Genomic DNA, 27,938 nt, shown 5'->3' with positions numbered 1-27,938 from the left:
TTCATTGTGTAACAGTGGGTCCAATGACGTCACCACAGCCTCTTCAGTCCTACGCCTCTGCTTCCACACACACACACACACACACACACACACACACGCACGCACACACAAGCAGTGGGGGAGCTCTGATTCCTCTATGACTCATCTTTGCTCCTGTCTGACGCAAGAGCATGACTGGGTCCCTACACCTCCCCACACACACACACACACACACACACACACACACACACACACACACACACACACACGCTAAAACACTGGCTGGATCACTGTGTTTTTACCTCCCACCATACTGTATCTCTCTCTCCTGCTCGTCTACCTTTCTCCGTCCTCTTCTGCCATTCATTGCCGTTTCTCCGTCTCCGTCCCTGACATCCCGCTCCGCGGTTTGTCTGAAGCTGCAGTTTTGTGTGTTTGTTATTGTCTCTCCTGTACACTGTACAGCCGGGGCTGCCTCGCCTGCAGACCTCTCTGCTCCCACCTCGGCATGCGTGTATCCCTTTATCGCCCCCATTACTGCTTTTTCCTCCTTTTGTATATTTATTTGTGTCTTGTTTTTCACCCTCCCTGGCCTCCCACCCCTCTCTCCCTCCATCTCTCTATTTACCAGCTCTTTCTCTCCTTTCATCTCCCTGCCTCCGTCTCCCACACTTCCATCCCCCCCCCTCCACTCTCTCTTCCTCTTGCACCGCCTCAGCATACTAAACACAAGTTCTCTGATTACTTTTCTTCCTGAGAAACGTTGGATACAACTCCGAGGCTCGTCGCCGCTGCCTTCACCCGTTGCCATGACTACAGCCTCGGCGCTTAGCTTTATTGAGGAGGGGTGAAAGGAAGGAGGTGGAGGAGGAGGATGGGGCGGGGGGGGGGGGGGGGGCCCCTGCTGTGTGTCGTCACCCAGATAGTACAAAAGAGAGCCACAGAGGAGAGACCTTAATCTTTTCAACATCTTTAATTTGATGCCATACAGAACTAGTTATTCCAAATTTAATCTCTACGGTGTTCAGAGAAAGCCTGATGAAAAGCCAATTTTCCATGCACTTGGAATACAGATTGATTGTGGCACTGTGGCATCTTGTATTACCTTCTTAACATTGTGGCTGAGCTCCGGGGTCATGAAAGGTTTTCTACCGTGAGGGGAGACTGAGACTGATCATTAAAAAGAGAAAAAAAAATATACCTGGAATTTTCTTATACTGGCACGCCAATTCTGGTAAACTACTGGATGTTTTTAAAAATATACCTTTTGCTTATCTTCAACAACAGCTGTTTCTACATCGACCCTATCATTAATTATCAGAATAAACCCCCAATCAGAGTGAAAATCCCTCATGTATAGACCTCAGACAAGAAGGGACTGATCCAATCCCGGGTGGAGGAAACCTTTGGATGGTGTAAACCTCTGATCATCCAATCAGTAGGAAAATATTAACCCTGTAAACGCACGCTCGCCTGACGTGGGCGCAACATCATAGGCGACGTTTGCTCCTGGAGGCACAAAAACACGGTGGGAGCAAAGCAAAACTGGTCTGTGGCTGATGCGATGTATTCGTTGGAGGTCTTGTTGTTGAACGCCTCGGTGATTGAAACAGCTGTTTGAAAAGATGAATGAAGCAGGAATCCATCAAACCATCGACCAAATCAAGAACGACTGGAACAGTTAACCTACAACGATTTCAAAGCTCAAAATGACAAAAAAATGCTTCTGACCCAGAAAGACTTATCAATGATGATAATGGAAGAATGATGATTAGTGAATGTGACTTGCTACAGTCTGAATGTGGGGTTTGAGGGTAACTTGTCTGAGGCTCCTGTTCCTACTCAAGATGTCAGCAGCGTAACTGGTAAATTCAATCTCAACATTAGCTCAATAAACACAAACCTGGGAAGTGTATTGACCTACCGTCCAAATGAATGAATAAACTTTTGTCACCAAAAGAAGTGAGCTAACATAAAAGACAAAAGCATCAGTCAGTGCTATCACTGAGGTTCACATCAATCCAGTGTCTTATAGATCATCGATAACTCTCTGGATGTTATTGTTGAGATTTTGTCCCAAAAAATAGAGATTTTTCATGTCAGCTGCTGCTTCCTGCGTTACCTCTTCCTCCCTCCCCTGAGTTCTCTGTCACTGTCACTCATGTCAGGTTGTCACAGCGGACGTGAGAAAGGGCAGGAAAACATGGACAGTCACTATCAATCAATCTGTGTGATTTATTGGGTTTCGGACTTCTGGAAAGCTGACAGATTGTTGTATGGGATGAATAAAACCCACACAGTGTCCTGCTGCCTCGTGTGCCCCTGAGTTGTCTCGACACTCATAGTAGAGCCGCTAAATGTCCCAAAACGTGTCTTTTATCAATTCATCTCCAGTTTCTTTCTCTAGAGTACCGGTACTTTCTGCAGTCCCAGTAAATCTGTGGTGCTCAGTTCTGCATCCAGGTTTTGTGTCTTCTAACCTACATTATGCAGATTATTTAAAGATTTGGATCCGTATTAAACTGGCACATATTTCAGAAAACAGAGGTGTCTTGAAACTGCCTCCAGGTTTTTATATTTATAATTTTGGCAGCAAACTCTCAAGAAAATAGGATACAGACATCACAGGAGTTTACCTGTCTTGTGTTATTGGAGTCTTTATTAAGCAAATGTTTTATGAAGCAGTTTAACCAAAGTTTAGAGATAAATGTAAGATTTAGTTTAGTTAAATCCTCTGGTGCCTCGTTGTCTCTTTCTGCCTCCTGCTCACCTGTTCTGTTTCCCTCCAGTGTTCCTGTGCTCCTCACCTGTCTCACATCAGCCTCGTTACCACTGACCTCTTCCCAGTGTCTCTCCACCTGCACCTCACCCCCTCGTTAGTTTACTTTGTATTTAAGCATGTGTTGTCCCCTCGATCTTTGTTGGTTCGTCTATTTTTGTCCTCACTTCAGTCCCGTATCCCCTGTGTATCCCCGGTCCTCCTGCGTTCCCTGTAGTTTTCTGGTTTGCCCTCAGTTTTTGAAACAAGTTTGTATTTTCCTTTACCTTCAGCTGCCTGCCATTTTATTCTTCACACTTTGGGATTTTTGGACTTCAGCTCACTATCTTCTGTGTGTCATGAGTTTGGCTCGTTTTGTGTAAATTGTGGCACAATCTGATCCAAGCTAGTCTTATAATATATATATTCAGTACATTATGTTTGAAAACCTTGAATGTTAATACCCTGTCTTCCAAAGATCTTTATACATTATCAATATGAGTTCCTCTGGTAAGTTTCGGTTATTATTCTTTCACTTTCAGTGAGTAGTTTTTCATGCAGCTTCGTGGTTATCTCTGCCCAAAAGCTGAATCCCACATTTTAAAAATGAACTCCTGCTGAAGAAAGGAAGAGTGAGTAAATTACTGGTCTTAACAATAGAAGGGTGAACACTGGCTGAACATAGTGCCATTATTATCTAAACGAACAGCCCTTATGTTACACACAGTGCACGACCCAACCAGGCATGCTTCTTATCATCCCTGCCCTTCAGTCCATGTAATTATATATGTATCTCACTACACTTTGACTTCCCTACACTCAGTTTAGACGACCTACCATAGTAAGCGTCTGACTGTAACCCTGCCAGAGTCTGTCAGTCATGCCCATGCAGGGGAACGGCAGAGAGGGACCCATGCAGCAGGGAGGAGGGAGGCTAAAAGAAGGGCCAGAAAAGATATCGACACATACACCTACCCTGTAGTAGTCAGTGCTGTAGACGTCTCTGGACATGCCAAAGTCTCCGATCTTTACCAGCAGGTTCTCGCCCACCAGGCAGTTCCTGTTGGACAAAACACACTAAGTAAACTTCTGTCACATGCAGTGTGTTATTAATACCTAAGAGAAGTTCAGATGGAAGCCTGGAAAGTTCTACAGTGTTATAAATTCACAGACTTGTTAAATTAGTGTTGAAATATCTATATATATATATCTTATATAATAAGGTAGCAACATGCCTGTCACATCCTTGAATATATAACGAATGTAACATATTGTTCTATCTATAAACATGTAGAGATAGGAAATACAAGCTTGGAGTAACTATTTAATACAGTCACACTTTCAGATTTGATTATAATGCTAAATATTTTTTGGAATAAGTTTGGTATATCTATATTTTTGTTATGTTTATTTAACTCACAACATCCTGAAAGTGCCAAAATGAATTCATGAACTATTTTAAGGCATATCATGGCATTGGCACAGGCAATGTAATGTAAAAACTATTCCTCAGCTTAAAATATAACAGTATAATAGCAACCCTGATGTCTGGGTTGAGAACCAATGCTCTGATGGCCACTGGCTTGTTTGGCTCAGCTGCCATTTTTCATATACTGGACTGCATGTTTGTGCATTTAGAAATGATAATAAAATGATTACATTTGTCGAGAGCAGTATAACCTCAAAATGAAATCTCAAGGACGACCAGATGAAACTTGATTCATGAAGTGTTTCTATTTCATTACATTCAAAAACGATTTCACGAAATTGTTTTTTCACTTTTCCGTATTCTATGAGTTGTAGAGGGGTTTGAATAAAAGTCTCTGTAGTGTAGTATCAAGGGACAAACCTGGTGGCCAGGTCGCGGTGCACAAAGTGCTGTGATGCCAGGTAGACCATGCCAGATGCTATCTGCTGGGCGATGTGCAGCATCTGAGACTGGGTCAGCTCCACAGGTCTGGTGGTCTGGCCCTCCGCCATCAGAACTGCATCTGGACCGTGAGCCCTGTGAGGGAACAGGTGGACAATTGTCATGTGTGCCCGGTTATTAATTTGTTGGAGTTGTGTGTTATTTCTTGTGCAGTGCTGCCTAGAATCAAATCCTTTAAGAGGGAAAATTTAGAAGAACATTTTGCCCGATTCTTTTTCCAAACAGCCGAGGAAACTCTTGCTGTACAATCCGATTTGTCTATTGATTCCAACAATAACAAGCTGCCATTTTAATGACATTTTGATGTAACAAATAATATAACCATGCCTGAGGAACTTGTTGAGGTCTCCGTGCTTCATGTACTCAAACACCATGATGAGAGGGTCGCTCTCCACGCAGACTCCATAGAAAGTCACTATGTGTTCATGTTGAAGGTTGGTCAGCAGCTCGGCCTCGCGGTGGAAATCCTTCCTGGCATTTTCACTGGCCTCTTTCAGTGTCTGCACACACACACACACAGAAGTGACATTTTAATAAACTGACAAATGAAAAACTCACACATTATGCCACGTAAACTACTGCCAATTAGTCATTTTCACAGTGCACCCAGTCTGCTCCAATTCATTTGGCTGAAGTCCACTGAAAAAAATAATTTGCAAGTGTCTTGCCTTGTAAAAGTGAGTTACAGCAACTCGACACACACACACACACACACACACACACACACACACACACACACACACACACACACACACACACACACACACACACACACACACACACACACACACACACACACACAGTATGAAATTACTGGCACCGAGCAGTGACTGATACAATGGCAGTGGAGACATTTTATATTAATGTAAACCATTAGGATGTTTACATTCATTATGTTCCCCCTGGTTCTCTTTGAAACTAATCTTTGTCTCCTTCCCATGAATCAGGATATGTGTCATGGAGGTTGTGTAACACAAGCATCTGTGACAGAGTTGAAAAAGAGTGTGTGTGTGTGTGTGTGTGTGTGTGTGTGAGAGAGAGAGAGAGAGAGAGAGAGAGAGAGAGAGTTGCAGGAAATGAAAGTGATACAGGGTTTCTACTCATTGCACATCAAACGGAGAAAAATATAGAAATTCCTCTTGTCCTCTATGAATAATTGATTGTCTTCCTACAGTATATGACACAGATATACATTCGCTTTCCTTCGTGTGTGTGTGTGTTTGTCTCTCTGTCTGTGTACTAACAGAAAGAGGCTCTGATTACAAATATAGGTTTAAAGGACGAGGAGAAGTCACCAGAAAAGCTCAGGAAGAAGGAAGTGACCCGCGACCTTTCAGCTTGAACGCTGAGATGCCAGAAAATGAGACGAGCCGTAACTCCACCCATCTACGTTCGGCCAATCATGCATCATAAAACATAAAGGCTCGGTCATGAACATTACGGGCCGTAACGTGATACTACGTGATGATTATATGGTGGATTATTACAGTATGGATGCTGTATGCGCCAATCTCAGTTTGAAATGTGATATCAGAAATGTGCGGGAAATCTGGGTTGACTTTCCTCTGATGGGTTCTCACATGCTGAGCTTCATATGTGAGACATTTTCAGTTTCCATTAGTGTGGCGACATCAGTTGTTTGGGTTGTTGAAAAGTAAGAGAAGCCCCCTGCTCCAGAGGATTTGAGTAATAGTGATGATTAACACAAAACATAAAGGGTTATGAAATGAATGGATTTGTTAATGGTCAATCAGCTCAACGACCTGTGTAATGCATTAACTGGCCTCTAACAAACCCTCATCACAGTGCTGAGAACACCATAATAACGTTGAATTCAGGGAAGTTAAGAGAGCAGAGACTTTCCTGGGAGCCAAAAACATCAATGTATGACGCTCTGCGTCTCATTGCTGCACTAAATCCCAGGCTGAGAGCCATAATATTGCTCTGTTAGTCATCTCGTCTGCGCACACATTCAGGTCCCAGGACAAATAACAAGCAATCAACAACCTCCAGCTCGAAAATGTAGTGACTCACGTTTTCATGTGTGAAATAAATGTTATGGAAAGAGCTGTATGTTCGTGATTGATGGCATGCAGAAGTGTATTGTAAGTGTGTGTGTGTGTGTGTGTGTGTGTGTGTATAGGCCCATGTTTATTTCTCTGTGTGTCTGCGAGTGTTGAAGTGAGCCGGTGATTGATGGCACCGCAGTGGACATGGTTGTATACAGTAACAGTGTACAAAACCGGTATTAGTATTACGGCTGACTGGCTGATTGACAGCCAACACTAACACCAAGACCATTAAGCTCTATTAGTGAGAGAAAGGTTGTGCTGAACATGTTTCTGTAATGTAGCATGCATGACAGAGTGCAACATAATTACATATGAGGGACGATGATGAGAAGGGCGGGCGTTAAAGGAAAAATACACCTGACAATACTCTTGTATGTACTTCACATATTGTAGTATTGATGGAAGAAAAGCAGAATGATGAACTTGCAGGGAATGAAACATGTCCTTGACTGTTTTTTCTTTCATTGTTTTTTTTCTGCGTTGTTGTGTGGCGATCTTGTGTGTTGCAATAAAGCCAATAAATATATGCTGAAATAAAAAAAAACAAGAAGATGCAAATCAGTGTGCAAAAAGATCCCATAATCCAAATGTCAGTATCAGTTTTTTAAAACTGGTAATATACTGTGGCATTTCAGTTTCCCGTCTACAATAATATGGCATTTATATTGCTTTGATTCATTAATTTGTGTCCTAAGTTCACAAAAGTCAAAACTTGAAGAGTTAACACAACCAAATCACAGTTTTTAGTGTAAGTCAATAAATGTAAACCCTGATTTATTTCTAAATGCATAGGCAGATATGGAAACTAATATTCATCATTATGTTTTGACAAGTGTATAATCAACTGAAAATGAGAATCCTTGTGTTTTTGTTCCTTGCAGTGACAGTTTTTTTTATCTATGGAGCAGCTGGAGCCTCTTTAGGGAGGGCATCTTATCGGAACATACTGAACTGTGCTGCCATGTCTTATCCTGTTGTGTTGCAATATTTTTGTTGTGGCCTGTCAAGTAGTATCGAGTCTTGTCGTGTTGTGTCGTGTTATGTCGTATCGTATCATTATCTGCAACCACAGCACTACTACCTGGAGGTGATGTTATGAGTCATTTCTGTCCAAGTCTGTCTCAGAGATTTCTGCTTCCATCCCATTGCAACAGTGACAAACATTTTGTTTGAGGTGCTCCAAGCATTTTAAGAGAATGTGATTAAAAACTAAAAATGTCTCTCTGTAGAGTGCACAACTCCGCCAAGGCCCAACAGTCCAGTGTTAATTAAATAATGGCGATCAAATAGGAAATAAAATTAATTGAAATCTGCTGGATCCAGATTATTTTTCTTTGGATCAACACCAAATTGCTCTCACTGATTGTTGCACCAGATTGCTTTCATCAAGATTCTCTGAGAAATGAATGAAAATGTCGAAAGTGAGAAAAAGGTCCTGGATCTGTTTGTTTACCCGGATCAGCACCAAAAGTTAATGGGGTCTATTCTTTGCCAAGAACCATTCTCCATCCAAGTTTTGTGGAAATCTGCTATGTAGTTTTTTTTTTTTTTCTTTTGTAATTCTGCTGACAACCAAACCATCCAACCAACAAATGGACATTGGCGAAAACACAACCTCCTTGGCAGAGGTGGAAATGAAAACAACCTGCATTATCTCCTTCCAGAAGGTATCTCAGTTATTCTGGATTATCCTCATTGTAAAAGTTACATTTCCCAAAAAAAGGCAACGTCATCAATTTCTTTGAAAAACCTGTTTACCTCCTGCATTTCTCATTGTTGATGGAGCAACAAAGCGGAGAAAAAGACAACTGGAGAGAAACAGTGAGTCACGCCGGTTGACGAAAAGAAGAGAGAAGAGCAGGAAGAATGCACTATAAGCAGGTGGCGCATTAGCTAATTGAAGATAAAAATCTGATGAATAGAGAACGTGAAATCAATGAACTGACTCCAATGATTAAATGATTCATCAAGTGTACATTACGTCTATGTGCAACTGTACCTGTGACGGCTTGAGAAGTACAATTCATTTGCAGTTTAAGTTGAGCGCAGATTATATAATGTTTGACTAGTTTTGACATGCAGTCGGCAACGAGCAGCATCTTGTTCTACAACCAACACCTCAGCTTCCTGGGATTTTCAGGTGCATATTCCTACAAAGTGCTCAGACTGAGCTGAAGCTAAGCTGGCAGGGAACATCAGCAGCCAAGCAAGCGGTTTAGAGCTAAGCTGGAAGGAAACGGGCTTTAGGAAGGAGAAAGAAGGCAGAGGAAAGATGATGGCTGCAGAGGAGAGAGAAAAAGTACTGCAGGTGAAAGTTAGAGGTGAGGCGTGGAGGAGAGAGGAAATGAAGCAGGATGAGAGGAGAGGGGGGTCTCTCACAGGTCATGTATTGTTAATGAGAAGTTCTTCACCAATCAGATCCTGTTTCACCGCAGACCAGGAGGAAAGGCATCCTTGATGGAGAGATGAATGGACGGATAGATGCGATGCGAGGAAACCGTTCAATTTGACGCCGGAAGTCAGCGGTTTGAGTGTAATTACACCTTCAAGAGAAAAACTCTTGAAAGCAGCGACTTCCTAACAATAGCTGAGGAAATGGAGGCGAGGAGATGTCTAAATACAGACACCATGTCAAGGATTTCATTTCAAAATGCCACGTATCCATTTCTGCAACATAGGATTATTGGCTGTCGACTGTTTAATGTTTCACATGTAGCTCATGTATCGGCTCTCGTTGCAAAGTATAGTAGAGAAAGCAATAACTTCTCCTTCGATAATGACATTAGGGTTTTATTTTGATGCCATCAATCAATCTGTAGGAGGAGGGATTCTTAAAAATAGCTCATTTTGAAACCAGATTCCTCATAAATTGAAACGGTTTCTTTGTGATGCAGCTGGATGAGACAAGACAATCTGTTTTTCTATATCTGGTTTGATTTATGAAAACTACGGAAAAAAAAAAAGTTTCTGTTTTGTTGAAATAAGGAATTGGCACAGAAGCAGTTTTGTCTTCAATAACCGCAGACACTTCACCTGTGTACTGTTTTATTTTAAGGAGCCATAGAACTAATAAAACAAATCAGGAAGTCTGGAACTTTTTTTTTTCTTTTGATACTGCAGGAAAAAAGTATTGAAAAATCCTCTTAAAAATTCAACTTTACAGTAATGTTCCGTGAAATATGCACGATAACAGAATTTCTCTGCTTTTCAAATGTATTTCTCAGGATGTTTCAATAGAAAAAAAAGTACAAAAAAATGCAAAATATAAGACCTTTCGTCCTTAACATTACCTTGACAGCCACCAGTATCTTCTCCTGGTCAGGTGAGAGGTTGTAACACTCAGCAAGGAAGACTTTTCCGAAGGCTCCCTCTCCCAGCTCTCTCTTCAGCACAATGTTGTGTCTCTTAATGTGCTGGACGACTGGTGAATAGAGGAAAAACAGAGAATAGGAGGAGAAATCCACTTTAATCATGTTCATTCAGGTTAAAAAACACAACAGTATGAACGTATGTTAGTTCACATGAAGAGACAGAAACAAGATGCCTGGTGTTGTAACGTTATGTCAAGTTAAAGACATTAATCCAACTCATGGCTGGTTTACTTGCCGTTTTGCTGTCTGTGTGATTTAACCAAAATAAAACAGTTATTCTGGAGATTGATCTTCTTCTTGTATATAAAACCATAGCTGCAGGCTATGCGAACTCTGTTGAGGAATTACTGGCTGTTCTCTGAAGTGTGAACGATTGGATTTTGTAATTTTTTTGTACTGTTTTGTTAAAGTACAGCTCTTTCCTTGGGTGCATATGTTCTCCTCTTTATCGCCGAAGTAAATTGGCAGAGGATGAATCATTACAGGAGTCAATAATGTATGTTTGAGTGCATTCTGTTGCACAAATGTGTTACGTTATCATTTTTATGAATGCTACAGTAAATAGGCAAATGCTCTGTTTTGTCATACTAATTTGATCCAGTTTTTACTGTCGTGTAAATCTCTCCCTGCCTTCTGCTCAGCCACAGTTAGATCAGAGTCGGCAAACCTGCTTCCTGTTGCTAAGTAACTTGTGACTCCATGCCAGCTGATTTTGAGAAAAATCTGGCATCTCACCATGGCGATGAGACAAGGTTTTATTCTACAGAGTGATTAACAGCATGGTGCCCTCACTATAACCAAGCAAAGCTCTGTCTTTGTGACTGCAGGCCATATGTGCAACTGTCTGCATGCAAGGAAATGTGAATTATCCTATAATACATGCACATGGGTGCCTCTTGAACACACACACACACACACACACACAGACACACACAGGAGAGAGAGAGCGAGGGAGGGAGAGAGGGGACACCAAGAGCGGAGATTTATCTGTGATGTGATTAAGAGGCGCATTTGAAGAAAAGCTGTCCACTCAGAATATCACATTAAAGCCCAGCAAGACTCTCAGAAGCTGCATCGATCTACAGTAAGCTGCTGAGGTCCTCCATAACCCAATACTGTACAGACTGAGAGAGGGAGAGAGTGAGAGAGAGAGAGAAGAGGCTACTGGTCTGCATCAGATATTCAAAAACATCTAATTCTCAGTGTAAGATTGTGTTGGAGGAGAACACACCCACAATGCAATATGTGTTTGTTTATATGTGTGTGTGTGTGTTTGTGTGCTTATATCTGCTTTGAAAAATGTAAAGAACATTCAAAAAAGTACAAAAAAGTGATCATAAGTAAAATATTTACATAAAAAACATGTTTCACAAAAAATAATGACCAGAAACAGAGGTCCCTTCTTAATTAGTGTAAATGTTGGTCTACTTTTAGCTATGTATGTATATATATGTATATTAATCTGTTGGTTTTTTTTTTTTAAGAAAAATAAACTAAACAAAAATGGCACCAAAAGTAAAAATGTACATCACAAAAAAACAGCAACATTGTGAGAGTGTGTGAGGAGCCATCAGGATGAAATTATGCAGGACAGAGTGGAGGCAAGTGGACAACGAGCGAGACGAGGGACAAATGTCAATAAAGGGGAAGGTCTCGCAGCAAGTGGAGTAGAATTTGAAAGGGTTCTAGGGACCCGTTTTGTCCATTTTGAGAGGCAAACTGAGCAGAGGGCTTTCCGCAGTGGCACGAGTCAGACAAAGACATTTGCACATGCCCGCCTCAGCCTCTGGGTGTGTTGGCAAGGTACCGCGACACACATACTATGAGACACTGAGACTCCCCGTATGATTTCTATCACTATGAACCTGGGAGACTAATGGGAGAAATTACAATCAGGAGCACAGCGGGAGAAAGAGTTAAAAATAAAGAGACTCCTACGAGCACCTTCTGTGTAAACATATATAAATCAGCTAGCTCCAAATTGTACTCACTCACAGATACCAGCCACCCTGATGTTTTTCATCAAGATCCATGCAAAATGTTTTAAAAACACCACGTAAAGAAAGTGATAACAAATTCTTGTTAATGGGGTTTATTCTGATCCAAGAACCATCCAACATTTAGGTTTTGTAGTTATTAGTTTAGTGGGTTTTTTTGTGTAAACTAAAACACAAAAATGGACCCAACTGGAGACATAAACTCCTTGGCAGAGATTTTGAAAGTTTAAAGAAGACAGTGTTGAATATCAGTGTTGCTCAAGCTGATTTATTCATTGTATCTTCCTCATGACATGATTGTCTTCAGCTCAAACACAGCAGCAGCGGGTCACAGATCTTAGTGCATCCACAACTCCCTGCGCAGCAGCACACAATAAACCCACATCCCCACAAGACAACTACCCACCGTTTAACCAGCCAATATCTTCAGTGCACCATTTCCTCCTGCGGTTGCAATAAGCATGAAAACGCCTTACACAACGTTTCCTTAATTAGCACCCATGAAAATAGCAAATAAATTGCAGACCAATCCATCTCCCTTTACTTTTATCTTTAGATGTGGTGTTGTCTCACAGCCTTTCCTGCTTTTTGTTTCTAATGTATCCTTATTGTTGGATTCATGATGTGTCACTGCGACTAATTTTGTACTCATATTCTTACTTTCCATAATTGCTGTGCATAGCAACCAAGAAACTTAGGTTATGTTATTTTTTATGGCCTCACACCACTCATGAATTCTGCTCTCCAGCTGTCCGCCTTTTCCAGTTTTACATCACATCTTCCACCCTTCTTTCATTATTGAACTGTATCTGTATGTGCCGTGCTGCACATCAGCCCTTTTCTCCTTAATAAGTATCCTTAATTAAGATCTACAGAAATATTATTCCCCATTTACCAAACTTTGCGCTCTTATTCTCTGATGTTTTTCTTAATTAGTACCCCGTTCTCCATGCTTATCGTATTCGCTCATTTTCCCTCATTTAGCATCGCTCCATCCAGTCTCATTATCTTACCCTCACTTTCCTTATTTAGCATCTCTCTGTTCCATCATTTATTCCTCCCTGTTGCTGTCCCCCCTCAGCTGCTAAACCTATCACTTTTTAATCAACATTGTCGAAACATTAACATCGCGGCACATGTTCTTTCCCATTCTGCTGCGCTGTCATTCTTTTTCCATCACTTGTTTATGACAGTGCTGACAACATTTACATCAAGAGGAATAACGTTTCCCATCAACCACCTCCTCTCCCATCTTCTTCCATCTGTCCTTTCCGTCCGTCATCCAATTTCTCCACGTTCTCCCTATAGAGCCACGTCTCACGTGCACTGTTCTCCTTAATCAGCATCTCATAAACAACCAAAGAAATTAATGTCTCGGGACATAATTATTCCCAGTTTGCCATCTGCCTCGTCTTCCATTCCTCCTTCCCTCATCTGCCCAAAATCTTTCCGTGACCCAGGACGCTGACATAAAACAGCTTGAACAGCTTGGAAATTGTGCATTTGGTAGTCTGAACCACACAATGTGATAGGTCAAAGTCACACTTGTGTTTGACAGATGCTTTGAAAACATTTTCTCCTTCAAATCCTCATTTAATTAATGTCATGACTCTAATTTTGCCATTTCTATTCCACTACGTCTCCTTCTAGTCAGCTACCGACAATATGCCTTCCTATCAGGAGGTGTAGCTAATTGTGACCTAAATTTTCATAAGCTTAGTGTGTATGGGTGTGTGTGTAAATGGGTGTTTTTCTAATACTCTACACACGTGTTGACTTGTGAATAACATTTTCCAGAACAACGTTAATCCTCACTCCCTAGATACAACGAAATACAAACCCCACATGATCTGCTGGGATGGAAAAATAGAGAGATACTCTACAACAAGCCAGGAGGAAGGTGTAACATAACAAAGATGAAGGAAGAAAAATATTTCCTTCAGTTCAGGGCTGCAGCTACTACTGTGAAAACTGAGGTCAGGCTCACTGGCTGTACTTTTCTCTGAGGGTTTGAACACATTTTTAAAACCAGAATGGTTTGACATTTTACAATGAAAAGCTCGCTTATGCTTGATATTTTACAGGCTTAAGTCCACTATTTTGAGATGCGCTATGTTTAAAATTGGCTCTGTAAGGAATATTTTGACATTTTGAAAAATATTAGCATTCACGTCCATGCTACTTCAGGATTGATATCACTCTCATGTCTCTGTGGTAAATATGTAGCTGGACCCATCTGCCAGTTAGCTTAGCTTAGCACAAAGACTGTATCAGTTCGTCATCCGTTTGGTCTTTACTGGATACGTGAATGTGGATACAAGTGGTACCATGCTGCCATCTTGACTGAATCCCCAGTGATTCCGTACCCAGTAGCAGACAAAATAGCATAATAAAAGCAAGATTTTACAGGATCTAAACAAAATGCCAAAATACCACTGGTGTCATTATTCTGTAGTCATTACGTTGTGCAATCAACATTTACCTCATGATACATAAAAGCAAAAAGACGTTGTTTGAAGCCAGTTTGAAACGTTAATTACAGACTTTTTTTTTTTTTAGCTTTCTGGATGGGTTTGTTGACGGCAACTAGATTGACGACCTCGATATATCTGAAATCCTCATTACAGCCCTGCTTTAGTTGCTTGACATGCACGCTAACAGCCTGTGTCATACTGTGTCTACTCATGATTGATTAGGGAACTGTAAACACAATAATTACCAACCGAGCAGGTCCAGGGTTGGTTTACTGTAACTCTTTAATAGTCCATGTGACGCACTTCCCAACAACTATAACTCCTCTGATGTTATTATTGTTAATGAGGTGTCACTTCAGAGGCACGCTGCACAACTGAAGCTCTGCAACACAGCTAACAGTTCCCGTTTTTTTTCCACACAGGGGTCAGTTATCTCTGCAGAGTAATTGCTGCCAAGAAGAGTTCTGTGCCATCTTTTAGGCAGGAACGTGTGCCCGCCACTGATGTCAATATTACAGGCCACAAGCTGGTTAAGACCGCTGTTTAAAAAGTGTTCAGTTCTTGGCATGCAAACCTAGAACCACTTTGCCAAACAGTCTCCATCAAAGGCTATTGTACGAGTCTGAAAAGGCCGGGTGCCAAATAATCGGTCAGATACTTTCAGAATTTATGCTGCCTGTCTGTGAGTCAAAGAGGCACACCGAGTAATAGTTGTAATGGCTGTAATATATTAAAAACACACACGTGGGGCATAGACACATGCACAGCAGAACGTTATTGACTTTTTAATCGATCCTCAGAGCTTTCATTCTTGTCTTTAGGCTGTAAATCCCACTCTATCTTTTTTGTTATATCGCTGGACTGAAGAGGTCAAGCCCCAATCCGCCGTCATTTTACATCCTCAACGTTGCAATCAAATGGAAAGTCTGATGGTGCAGGCACACACACACACACACACACACACACACACACACACACACACACACACACACACACACACACACACACACATGCACACATGCAGTTCCATAATTTATTGCGACCCAAGGCCAGAGCCTGGAGAAGCTTTTATTACATGCCAATAATCATAATGCCATGTTGATGGACCAGGTCAATAACCTTGCATGCTCTCTGTCTGTCTGTCTATTTGACTGTTGCTCTCTCTCTCTCCACCTACTCCTGTTATCCTAATGTACCGCTTCTATTTTAGTTGGTCTCTTTCTCCGTCCCACTTTTTTTGACCCGTTGGCCCTTCTGTCTTTTTTGCTTTCCTCAAATTTTTACCGCTTATTTTTATTTTGAATAAAAACAACTTTGTTAGATTTAGGCACAAAGCTTACTTGGGTAAGTTAAGGGACAAAAACTAAACACTTGATAAGGGTTAAGCTCCAAAACTGCGTTGTTAGGGAGAGGCGCAAAAAATACTTGGTTAGATTTAGGAGCCAAAACTACGTGATGAGGGTAAGGCTAAAAATGTACCTGGTTAGGTTCCTTAGTTAGAGCTGGGATCTACTTTGTTAGGGTTAGGCTCAAAAACTACATGGTTATGTTTAGATAAAGGGTTAGAGTTATCACTCAGTCATACTTTGATCGAAAATAACTGCGTTCAGCCTCAACTTCTAACTTAAGTCATATGACGTACAAGTACAACTAACATAATTTGGATGTATTAACTTACTAACAGTACATTAATTAAAAACAAATCCTTCTTGACTCAAACAGGACTATGACCCTGGCTTGCCGAATGAATGTCCTGTGAACGACCCATCCCAGCCATGCTACTGCAGTGGAGTGACGCCTCATGAAGTGTTGCTGGTGGGGTACATACAGCGTCCAACTTGCTAGCGTATGCCCAATGACTAGGCTGCTGCATCTGATGTGTTGGCAGTGAGATCAGTCTGGCTGAGACTTCCACTCTCACACATAAAAAATGGCCTTTCACTTCCTATTTCTCCTCTTAAGAAATAAAAGCTTATTCTCAGCGGCTCCAAGGTCATTGCCATGACAGCAGGAAGGAGGTTACTCTAGTGTATCACACAAGTACAGCTCACTTGAATACTACTAAAATATAAGCTCATAATAGATTGATCTGCATTTTAAAGAGAGTACGTTTGGGGTACACGTTAAAGAAGACTGAGATTTGTACTCACACGTGTCGGTTTTCAGGAGGCTGTTCGTGCTCCTGAAGTACTGAGGGTTTTCTATCACAGGGATCTTGGTCATGCCGATAATCACCGCATCAGGGCCCATTTCTGAGGAGGAAGGAGTGTTGCTACCGTTGGAGACGTGGTGGAGAGGAGAGGCCGAGTCATCGTCGTTGCTGATAACGGAAGATGGTCCTGAGAGAGCAGAGAGAGACAGACGGACAGTTAGATTTATCTTATTGTGAAGATTTTACATGTGGGATGGTAAAACATGTCAGCACACCTGGCCATGTTTATAATATAAGGACTGAAGAGGTTGATTGGAGTTGTGAATATGTTACAAGCAGAGATTGCAGGAAGAATCATAACCTGGGGAGGTTAATCTGTTATCAGTGATCACAGGTGACACTGAAAAGAGAAACTTCAGTTGCCTTTCACAACCTCGGTTCTTTGATCGCTGCCAGAGCGCTCTCACGATTTAGAAATGAGAAATCTCAATGAAGCCAAATGTGTTGCTACGTAACCATCATAAAGTTCTCCTGCTTTCTCTGCAAGCGAATTCTAAGTTTGTTTTAAGCAGCAGAGCATAATTAAACCACCAAACGGACGTGATTTGTATTCAAGGGTTTTACACTTGAATACACTCCTCTTGCTCTAAGCTTTCAGTGACTTGTGAAATTGAAAACAACATTACAAAGCTCTAAATGAAAACACGGAATCAGAGTTGTGGGTTGTTATAGTATTTGTATTTCACACATGCTTCAAGGCTCAAAAAGAGTTAAGAGATCAGTTTAGTTATACCAAAGTGCTCTTCGGTGTTTGGACAGTGTCTGAAAAACTCTCTCCCCACTTCTTTCCAGAGTCAGAAACGGAACGGAAACTGACTATATGAAGCACATTTTATGCAGCATTTTGTGTGTGGAGGTTAGAAAATATGCACGATTGAATATTCTGTTAAGTCCTCTTTTTTAAAATTATTTTCATACACACAAATAAGTGCAAAGACATGCACGACCAGGATGAAGAAAAGATTGTCTAAAAATGCTTCGCCATTATCCACATCTGATCAATCATTGCATCTTAGCGTCAGCTAGGGTCAAAGCAAACACCAAACAAACCTCTTTTTTTCAAGACAGCAACCTGCAGGGCTAAAAACATGAAGCCAATTTGGAGGTGCCAAAAACTGCAGACCACTGGAGGCTCGCTCCAAAAGAAACTCTCCAAAAATCCCCATGAAGCCTCATGTTATTAAGGAGAACTTTATAGCAAAGATAAACATGCTTACACCCTGGTATAAAAACACAGTTTTGATCTGATTCATTTTCTCAGTTAATGACAGCTACAGAGATGATAGATAGATAGATAGATAGATAGATAGATAGATAGATAGATAGATAGATAGATAGATAGATAGATAGATAGATAGATAGATAGATAGATAGATAGATAGAGCACCATTACAGAAGTAGGTGTAATGTGCAACAGCTCTGTAGGAAGTCAGAGGAGGACTGACAATAGCATCTGTCAAGGTTGGAGTATTGTTTGTAGGATATGTGAATGATGAGCATGTAGGCAGCAGCTTCCATAGTGTTTACATGGGTCATTGTGTTCAGATGAGAACAAATTTGCAAATTTCCGCGTGTGGAAAATGAGCCCGTTAGAGCCCCATTAGAGGGGAAAGCCTGTAGCAATAGGTGCTTCGTCAACTGTGGTTGTTTTCATGTTTGACTGCTGGGTTATTTTTTTTTAGGTCAGGCTATGCAGCATTTCATGATGAAGTCAAGGAAAGCGAGAGATGAAAGTGCGTTTCTACAAAGCTGGAGGGTAACTAAGGGAATTAATGTATGCCTTCAAAAAGACAAATGCCAGTAATCTAGGAACCTGCTGGAGTAAAAGCCAAGGAGTTGGAAATCTATATTCACTGCTCTCAGTTGCTGTACCGGTATTATCTGCTGGAAAACTCTCCGGAGAATACTTTTTTTTTCTATATCAAAACTCTAAGTTCTGTCGCTAACACTGCGTATTAGAATTCATGTTTCACACAGTAGACCTTCCTGAAATGCGGTAACATCGTGGAGCAAACAGAAGAGAGGTGGGATGGCATGAGTCAGACACCGAGCCCAACCCATTTATAGAAACATGGTTTGTTTTGGCAACAGAACGGAGGTGTTATTGGTTTCTAATTAAGGCGGCGAAAAAACAGTCCGTGTTGCCGATTCCGACGTTCACAAGTTTGTCATGTACGACACACCTTCATGACACTGCCGCTAATTGTCTGTGTCTTTAGGTTGAGTGCCAAACCAAACAATATCAGCTTCCCTCCCACACAGACTGTAGCGCTAAATAGCAGCTACGTTCGCAAGTGCATGCAGGCACACATCCACACTCCATCTCTCGCATGTGGAAAAAAAAACACGCATAGAAATGAAGATACCGAACACTTTGGAGCAAAGCTGTGTGGGTCTTAATTTCAACTGTAACATCCAAGCTTAAAGGATAGGTTCATTTTTTACATGTGTAAGTGTGTCTTGAAACAAATGATCCACGTGCTCATTTGGGAGCATTACTGGTCACTGTGGTTGTTTCTCCTTCTGTAATTGGCCTTTTTACTACTTTTCTAGTGATGGAGAACAAATCCACACTCCTCATTCTGTTCAGATATACATTATAAAGTTGTAAAGTATCCCACTGCCTGTGGAACAAAAATAGTCAAGTTGCTGATTTGATTTGTTTAATTGCCCCTCATTGGCTCCAGGCAAGGGCAGGTTTTTGCATTAAACACTTCATGTCCTGCATCCTGGAGATGTTTTATGCAATACTTTATAGCTTTTCTGTGTCCATTTATGGTGGAATTTTCTCTATTTATCGAGGGGAAAACAGATTGTTCAGGAATATTCAGAAGGTTTATAGTATAAAGAAGTGGTGCACGCAAACGTTGCTGTGATCTTGGCCTTCCAGAGACTTGAACTGTTTCAAAAGAACCGTGTGGAGCCAGTGTTGCTCTTTTAAGTATAGTGCATGATTGCTGCATAACCTGAACTCCATGTTTATTATTGTGTCCTTGATGATGAAGCTCCTCTGACCTCTAAAAAGTAGTTATCTTAACCCAAACCAAGGTCATTCCCTACACCTAACCTAGTCTTTTGGGGTCTACACCCAACCAAACCTTAACCATAGCATGATCAAATCACAGTGCAGATCCAATTAATTTGGAGACAAAATCAACTGCGGAAAAAAGAAAAAACTCTGTGCTTGCTCATGCAGGAGTACGAGTGTATTTGCTTCTGCCCTGATAGCAAACAACCTCACAAGGTTACAGAGATGAGAAAAAGTTGCCGGAGCAGTGACATTTTCACAGTAGCAGTAGGCTGGAATTTAAATGGACTCAGGGTTGCAGCTCCATTTTACTCCCCAGAATTAGCCTCCAATGCTAATGCACAGAATACCTCACAGTAATCTGCAATGCTTGTAAATGATCTTTATCTCTCAGGTACATGAAGGGGTTAAATAATCACTGCTGTTCAGTTCGTTGATCTACAAGCTTTCTGGTGGATTAAAATCGTCTCTGCATATTTTTTCTCTGATTTAGGGGTGTGAACTACTCAACTTGAACAATGAAATCTGTGTGTGCATGTACAGTCTGTGTGTGTATAAGGATCTCTTAAGAGCAGAACTGGATGCTTCCATTCAGTCTTGGTCTTTTCATCGGTGCTTTACCATGTGTCAGATGAGGATAAATAACACCAGAGACAAGTTGCAGCACGGGTCCCGACGTGGAGAAGGAGGCATTATTGAGAATTAGACACACACACACACACAAACACACACAGGGAGTGAACTTGACGCATGGTCCGTCTCTAGACCTCTTCAAGATACGAGCACAAGCCTGCAAACATTACTTTATGAGCTGAGATTGATTTCCCATGAGCGCAAAGTACAGTAGATGTATTCCCTCTCATGTGGTCGGTCCCGCTGAATTATAACGCAGGTTGACATCGTTCATTTCCTCTGTCCCTGGCCTCGTATCAGGCTCTTGTGCCGCCGACAGGGTTTGACTGAGAGCGAGAAACTGAGAGAGTTTGTGTGTGTGTGTGTGCGTGTGTGTGTGTGTGTGTGTGTGTGTGTGTGTGTGTGTGTGTGTCAGTGACTCATATGAGGATTGAAAAGGCCTTGAGAGAGAAAAGGAATGACAGCGGAAGCACAATGGTTTGTTTTTTGTGTGCGCAGGCTTATATGTGGTGTAAATGTGTGTGTGTTGTGTCTTGACGTGTTGGAGCTGAAACGTCTTCCAGCAGCGTCTCTCCGCATCCAGGATCAGACTTTTATGCTAATGTATCACTTTCAATAAACGGACCCTCAGAGGTGATGGAGGGGGAGCAATAGATGAATACAAAACAAGGTTTGAAGTGGATTGAAAAATATTCTATACACTGTTAGCTTTGGGCCAAATGCTATTCACAATTTTCTGATAAAAGTCAGAACAGCTTTTTTCTTTTTTTTTTTACACATCAAAACCAACTTGTGCCTCATGAAAACCCCTCTTTGACATATCAGTACCTGTTGCCATACCACCAGACTACAGAGCAGATTCACTCCTCAGACTGTGAGACTCCTTAACTCATCCTCCACACTTTGATAAAAACAGCTGGTTTTGTATTTTTCTCTTATGTAGCATAAATGTACTTACACCCAGTTAAGTTATGGTGTTATGAGATGAAAAACTGAAGAAGAATGAGGACTTTGTTGGGTTATATTTGGCACGAGGGTAAAAAAAAGAGAAAACTAAAGGCTTAAAATCTTAGATGAAGATGAAAAGTATGATACTGTCAACTGATAAAAGTTCGATTTAAAGGTCCAGTGTGTAGGATTTAGTGACATCTATAAGATGAGGTTGCAGATTGAAACCAACTGAATACCCCTCGACTCGCCCTTCCCTTGTATGTCGTAGAAACTATAGTGTGTTTAAGAAAATCTGAAAGACGCACTCTAGAGCCAGTGTTTGCTGGAGCAACACACGTAGAGAAGGACCCGCCCTCAAAAACCCTTAAACTGATAAAAAACTAACTTATTTTCAGGTAATTATAGACTAATGAAAACATCATTATGGATATTTTGTTTCATTTCTGCCAATAAACCCAAATAAATCCAACAAGCTGCACTATTATTATATGTCAAAGTATTTCATTGACATCAATGGATGACTTTAATGTCACTGCAAACAAATTGAATAACTTGTTTACATTAAATTATGGCAGATGTAAACACGAACCTTACATGTAAATTCAATTATTACTGTGCACATAAAGTTAAGAGGAACTTCTACATCAACATAACAGTTTTTTCAAGTAGTTATTATTGAAATATTTCACTGTATGTACAATGAATCCATTTTAATTTGTTTGTTCCATCTGCTGTAATAAATCACACATCTAATTATTCAATTTATTGACTCACATGATCTGATTAAATGTTACACTTAAGATTGAACTTATGCAGCCTAATTAAAATATTTTACTTAAATGTTTTAGGCTAATCCTGTTTTTTTTGTGTGCGGCTCTTTAATCTTTTTGTTTTTCTCAAAAAGCTCAAATCAAACACATGTAGAGATGATTTAGTTGTGCTGAAGACAACAATGAAATCCATAGTCGTATTAAAGACAACGAGAGCCTGGCTGGGCTGTTTTTGTTGAGCTCAAATCAAAAGTGTAGCTTTGAACAGAAGTTTTAGTGCCCATCTGTTAAATCCTCCAACAGAAGACTTAACCAAAACAAATGAAATCACATAAATTAGTATTTAGCATTGGCTGCATTTGATAATCAAAGGCAGAAAGTTGAAATATTTCTTCTGATCTCTTTATTCTGTGTACTCAGCCGCAACCGACTGTAAAAACACCGTCCAAGAGGTGGGCCCACATCTTATTTTCTCAGAGGAACGCTGCTTTTTGCCCTCGAACTGAGATCTGTTATCGGCATTATTAAACGGGGAGGCAGCCATTTTGCAGTGATACAGCTGGCAGTCCGACACAACGATGCCTTTCAAAAGAGAAAATGGATTCCAAATTTCTCCCACTGGTGAAATTCTACATTAGAAAATAAATAAATAAAAATGAAGCTTTGGGCGATCCAGCTTGTTTAATTACATGCAGTGTTTACCACTGTGAGCTGATCTCGACGTAACAAAGGGAAGAAACAAACATGATGCACGGGAGAGGGCAGGTTATTGTCTGTCAGCATGTGTGTGTGTGTGTGTGTGTGTGTGTGTGTGTGTGTGTGTGTGTTTGCGTTGGGAGGAGCTGAAGATCATTAACACAGAGAGGTCCCAGGGTCAGATCGTTATAAATACCGTTAAGCCAAGGGGCAACAAGAGCCTGCATGTGTGTGTGTGTGTGTGTGTGTGTGTGTGTGTGTGTGTGTGTGTTTATGTGTGTGTGTGTGTGTGTGTGTGTGCGTGTGTGTGAGCGAGAGAGGTGGTGGAGGGTCCGCAGGGAGTGACTTGGTAAAAGGGGGATGAAAAGAGAGGAGAGGTGGAGGTGGAGGAGAGGAGAGATAGACAGGAGAGGTGACGTATAAGTGGGGTCAGGTCGCGACCCAACACTGTTAATAGACATGAAGCTGATGTTTAAACTGGGGGGAGACTGGAGCTGGTGGCGGTCTGCTGGAGAGACACTGGTTTAACAGTCAATAAAATACTGTGCCCCCCCCCCCTCGCTCTCAAAGTTCAGGTCATGACTGAGCTGTGGGTCGCAGGAGGATGAGCACCAAAAATAAATTTAAAAAAAACGCAGGTTATGACACTGTTTTCAGGTCTGTTTGCCTTTTTAACGAGAGGTAAAGACACTGTGTTGTGATAGCTGTGTGAGACGAATGAACTTGGAGAATTTAAAGTGGGTTATTATGAATTGTGTATTTTGTGGATGAGAAAGAACAAAAAGAGCATTTAAGTGAACTTTGGCAATTCCACTTTTTGTCTACTTTGCTAAGTTCGTAGAGAAAAGAGAGGGTCGCATTTAGGAAAAATGTCTTTTAATGAGTTCATGTTAACATCCGCCTGGCTGTACACAAAATGTTTTTTTTTTTGGCTTTTCCGGGGGCCTTCATCAACGTGTCAACTGAAGGCCGGATAGCCAAAAACGTTTTGTCGGCTGCCAGAGGGATGATGAAGTGAACTCACTAAAAGATATTCTCCTCTCTGTGTGGATACATGATTTAATGATAACGCACCAGCTGGTCTGAGCACAGTAACCTCACAAATCAACCATCATGTGCTAAAGTAGACCAGCATATAAACCGGCTATGGCACCCGAGTATGACTCACCAAAATAATTGTGCTGAATGTGAGATAACACCAGGATTTTAGCTTAAAACATTCAAAATATGACCTTACATTTTTTTAAAGAATGCGAGGGAACAAAAGTGTTGTGTCTGTGTACTGTGCTGCAGAGACGCAAGTGAAAAGTTTGCTTCTTAGTACAACAAGTAAACAAAATAAACCCACAAAATGTCATGAAAAACATGTTTTTACAACCATTTTAATTAACTAAAATAATAAATAACTGTCCACACAATCTGCAAAACACACTTTGTTAAACTCGAAAAAAACAACAAATAAAACCAACCAAAAATGTCCTTGTTGTTATTTTGTTGTTTCTTTGATTTGAAAGGATGAAGATAAGAGCCAAACGTGTCCAGTGTGTCGCAGCTGCGTGCGATAATGGAAGAAATTAGTTCACAGGATTCAGTCAATTAGTTTTATTTATTTCCAAGTACGTGACGTAAAACTGTTTTTTTCTTTTTAAAAGCCTCCTGTCAACATAGCGTCTCTTAGAGCTGACCTTTTACGTTTTACCAAAAAAAAAATGGCTCCATGATAATGATCGGTTTATTAGTTTGCATACCCCGAGATAACCAGCAGGAAATTCTACTCTTTGCTTGGAAATATGACTGTTTCTAATTCTGACACAGATTTAACAAATAACTACTTAGATGTGTTTTTCTACTTAAGTCATACTTTAGATTAGAACTAATCCATAAATCAGCTTTACAGCTAAAAGTCAGATATTTCTACCACTAACTGAACTTTTCATCCAGTCAAAACACACCTTAAACTAATTTTCCATGTTCCAAGATGTGTTCTTGGTGGCTACAATGTAACTACCATCCAAAGAAATCATGACCAGAACTTTGAAATGACTTTTTTTAATAAAAGTTTCCCGAAACTGGAATGTCAGCTAAAGCATTAAAGCATGAAATCGGTGTGCCGAGTTAATGAGTAAGTCATTCAACCTCGAGAACCGCCGCGACTGAAGGTGTGATCCCGCGATCAGATTTGTGTCCCGCTACAAATGGCCCCGTGTCTGTCGGAACAGCTGTCTCTGTCAAGGGAGGCTGGGCAATACTGCCACCCAATCACAGTACAGTTCATGAATAATGACACTGTTAAATTAATGACCTTTCTAGTCCACACAGCCTGCCTCATTAGAGCTTTATGTTGAGCGCTGGGAGTTAAACGCCTGGACAAACTGAGCAGATGTATTTCGTCGACATACAGTAGTTATACAACCTTGACAAGAAAGTCGCAAAATCATGGGGATAATAGAAACTAAAGAGCTGTGGTTTAATAAAAAGGTGATGAAATGTTTGGACATCCGTCTTTAATGTTTCCATTTTTAGCAAGAGGATGTATTATCGGAGGATTTGGGTACTTGAATTAAATCAAAATGCAACCCTGCGGAAATGTATATAGACGGAGTACAGATGCATCACAGTCAATTAAAAGAAAATTGCCGATGGTTGAGTTACAAAAGCTGCAGACTCAACACACCGAAACAGGGACGATGTTTTTTTAAAACTGAGATTAGATTCATATTGATCTACATTGGCGCTAAATAAAGTGATCTGATGAGCTTTGCGTTTACATGCTACAAAATATTATAGGAATATTACTTTGTGCTTCTGCCAGCTGTGGAGTGTCTAATTTTCCAGAAAAACATGATGGCAGCTGATTAAGAAACACAGCATATGTCATTTTGACAAAGCAACAATCTCTCCAAGAGGAACAGCCACTGGCCAAAAGTGACTGAGGCAACAACAGACACAATTATTATGTTATATTTGTGAATTACACACATCTAATAGTGCTTTACACGTGTGCATAAATTAGTAGATTAAGTTTTTACGAGAGTTAGCCAAGAGATGATACCATCGTCCACTGCTGGTGGCTGATAGTCATCGACTATTGGGCCCATGGTAACGTTGTGATGAAGGCCGACGACCAGAAAGCAAAAACAAAAGTAGTTTTCGGAGGTGAAAAGAAGTCACACTAATGTGTCGTCTCCATGTCCTGTTCATTCTTTTCTCGTGAAACCATTGGGATCCATTGCCAGCAGTGGAGTTTCTTTTGTGTTGGCTGCTGCTGTTGTTATTTGCTCTTTCTTATCTTAGCTTACAGAGTAGCCTATAGCTTGTAAGCTAACTTTCTTTCAAGCTTTTCAGACCGGTCTCTTCCAATTGGAGACCGTCACATACTGGGCATTTTTATTCTGATTGGGCTTTATTTCAGTTATTTGTTTGGTATCAGTATGTGTGTGAAACAGGTATGACTACGTCTGCATCGACAGTCCGATCTTCAGCTCTTTAAGTTGCTGCTTTGACACGAGTGTTGCTGTGGGAGCCAGAGGGTTCGCGATGTGGAGTGGTGCAGAAGTTTTATGGCAGGAGCCTTGACTTGAGCTGAGTTAAAACAGTGACTGTGAGTGACTGTATTGATCTCTTTTAGGCTCTCTGGGCACACCTCAGACAAACTGAAGCCATTTACCGCAGCACCTTGCCCTGGGCGATGGATGTAGAGAGGCTTTTATGGGATTTAAGGACATCGGGGCCTGTCAGTCAGTCTGTTAAAACAGCTTGGTCTGTGTTGTGCCCAGAGAGGAGCGGCAGGACCAGTTGTTAGCAGATAATGGTGGATTTCATGATTGGAGATTACTTTATTGGCCATGTAGTCAGTTTGATGTCAGAGTGTGAGATTGGTGGTGATGGACAACCTGGATACCAGGCACAAGTTGGCAAAACAGCAGATTGAACTTACAGTCCAGCTCTTGTTTGGGCTCTTTATTTCAGCCTTCTCTTGCTGCCGACTGAATATCAAGAGCAGAAATGGATTTTAAACATATTCTTGACCATTTTTAAAGGCACAGATGCAGAAACTTTGGCTGCTGCTATATAATAACTTCACAAATAAAAAGCTAAGCACGTATCTTCATGTAAACCCTCTAACTCTGCCTCCTTTGAGTGACTGATCCAGGCAGTCAGCAGTCAGTGGAGCAGTCACTCAGGCTTCAGGGCAAAGACAGGATTGCTGCCACCGTTGACCCCAAAGATCTCGGTGACCCCTTAAGCCCTTCACGTTACGTACAAATACACACACACACATGCGCGCTTGCACACTCACACTAACAGATGACTGGTAACATGAACCCCGTGGTCTCTAAACTGTGCTGTCAACCCGCTGAACACAGGAAGTAATCTATCGATCCGGGAGGAAGAAGGATGGAGGGATGTAGAGAAGAAAGACAGACAGAAGGGAGAGCAGAACAGAAGAGAGGTTCAGATTCGCTGAGACACTGGGTGAAAGATGGAGGGAAGGTTAGAGCCAAAAGTCGCAGGAAAAGAAGAAAATATACACATATTCTTTTGGGAAATTGCTAATCAGCTTCTTTCTCTCAGAGCAGGAGGGTTACAGGTCTGGTGATTTCCCATGTGAGATACACAACATTGGATTTTTCCCTAATATTACTGTGTGGATATCGATGTATGCAAAAGTTTGTTTTTTTTCCACTTATCGCACAGGATGTCAAGTCTCTCCTGTTGTGGAATTAATACATCACCATGCCTACTCTTGTCACAAGTTCACTGGAAGATGCCGAGATATGTTACTTTTCAAAATGTACACATTCGCTGGAGGAAATAAGATGAACTACAGTCATCGTACCGAAGTGATCTACATCATCCATAAGCCTTCTGTATTTGTGTGAAACCAGAGTTCTTCTCACTCAAGGTTTAAAGTGAAACAGGAGTCAGCTGCAGTAAGATGTCACGTGTTCATGCACCATTTTAGCAACATTTGAATGAAAATATGAATAGAAAGGATGCAAGGAAAGAAAAAGGAAAAGAAGGAAGGAAGGGAAAGAAAGAAAGAAAGAAAGAAAGAAAGAAAGA

The 27,938-nt window shown here is 41.0% G+C and overlaps 1 protein-coding gene across 2 annotated transcripts in view; it reads right to left on the bottom strand.

The window, feature by feature from the left end:
- ntrk2a (neurotrophic tyrosine kinase, receptor, type 2a) overlaps positions 1-27,938 on the bottom strand; it is a 90,949-nt gene that overhangs the window by 12,629 nt on the left and 50,382 nt on the right. Inside the window, exons 14-18 of one of the 2 annotated variants that reach the window (XM_037098572.1) lie at positions 16,732-16,920; positions 10,030-10,160; positions 4,995-5,167; positions 4,587-4,742; positions 3,713-3,797 (exon numbers count right to left, since the gene is read on the bottom strand). In XM_037098572.1, the coding sequence (XP_036954467.1) occupies positions 3,713-3,797; positions 4,587-4,742; positions 4,995-5,167; positions 10,030-10,160; positions 16,732-16,920 (734 nt within the window). Of the gene's footprint in view, positions 1-3,706; positions 3,798-4,586; positions 4,743-4,994; positions 5,168-10,029; positions 10,161-16,731; positions 16,921-27,938 lie in introns of both variants that reach the window. The other variant, XM_037098571.1, reaches the window with a different exon arrangement.

This window comes from Acanthopagrus latus, chromosome 5 (assembly GCF_904848185.1).
Source record: "Acanthopagrus latus isolate v.2019 chromosome 5, fAcaLat1.1, whole genome shotgun sequence".
Classification (NCBI taxonomy): Eukaryota; Metazoa; Chordata; class Actinopteri; order Spariformes; family Sparidae; genus Acanthopagrus; species Acanthopagrus latus.
This window is presented reverse-complemented; position numbering and strand designations above follow the sequence as displayed.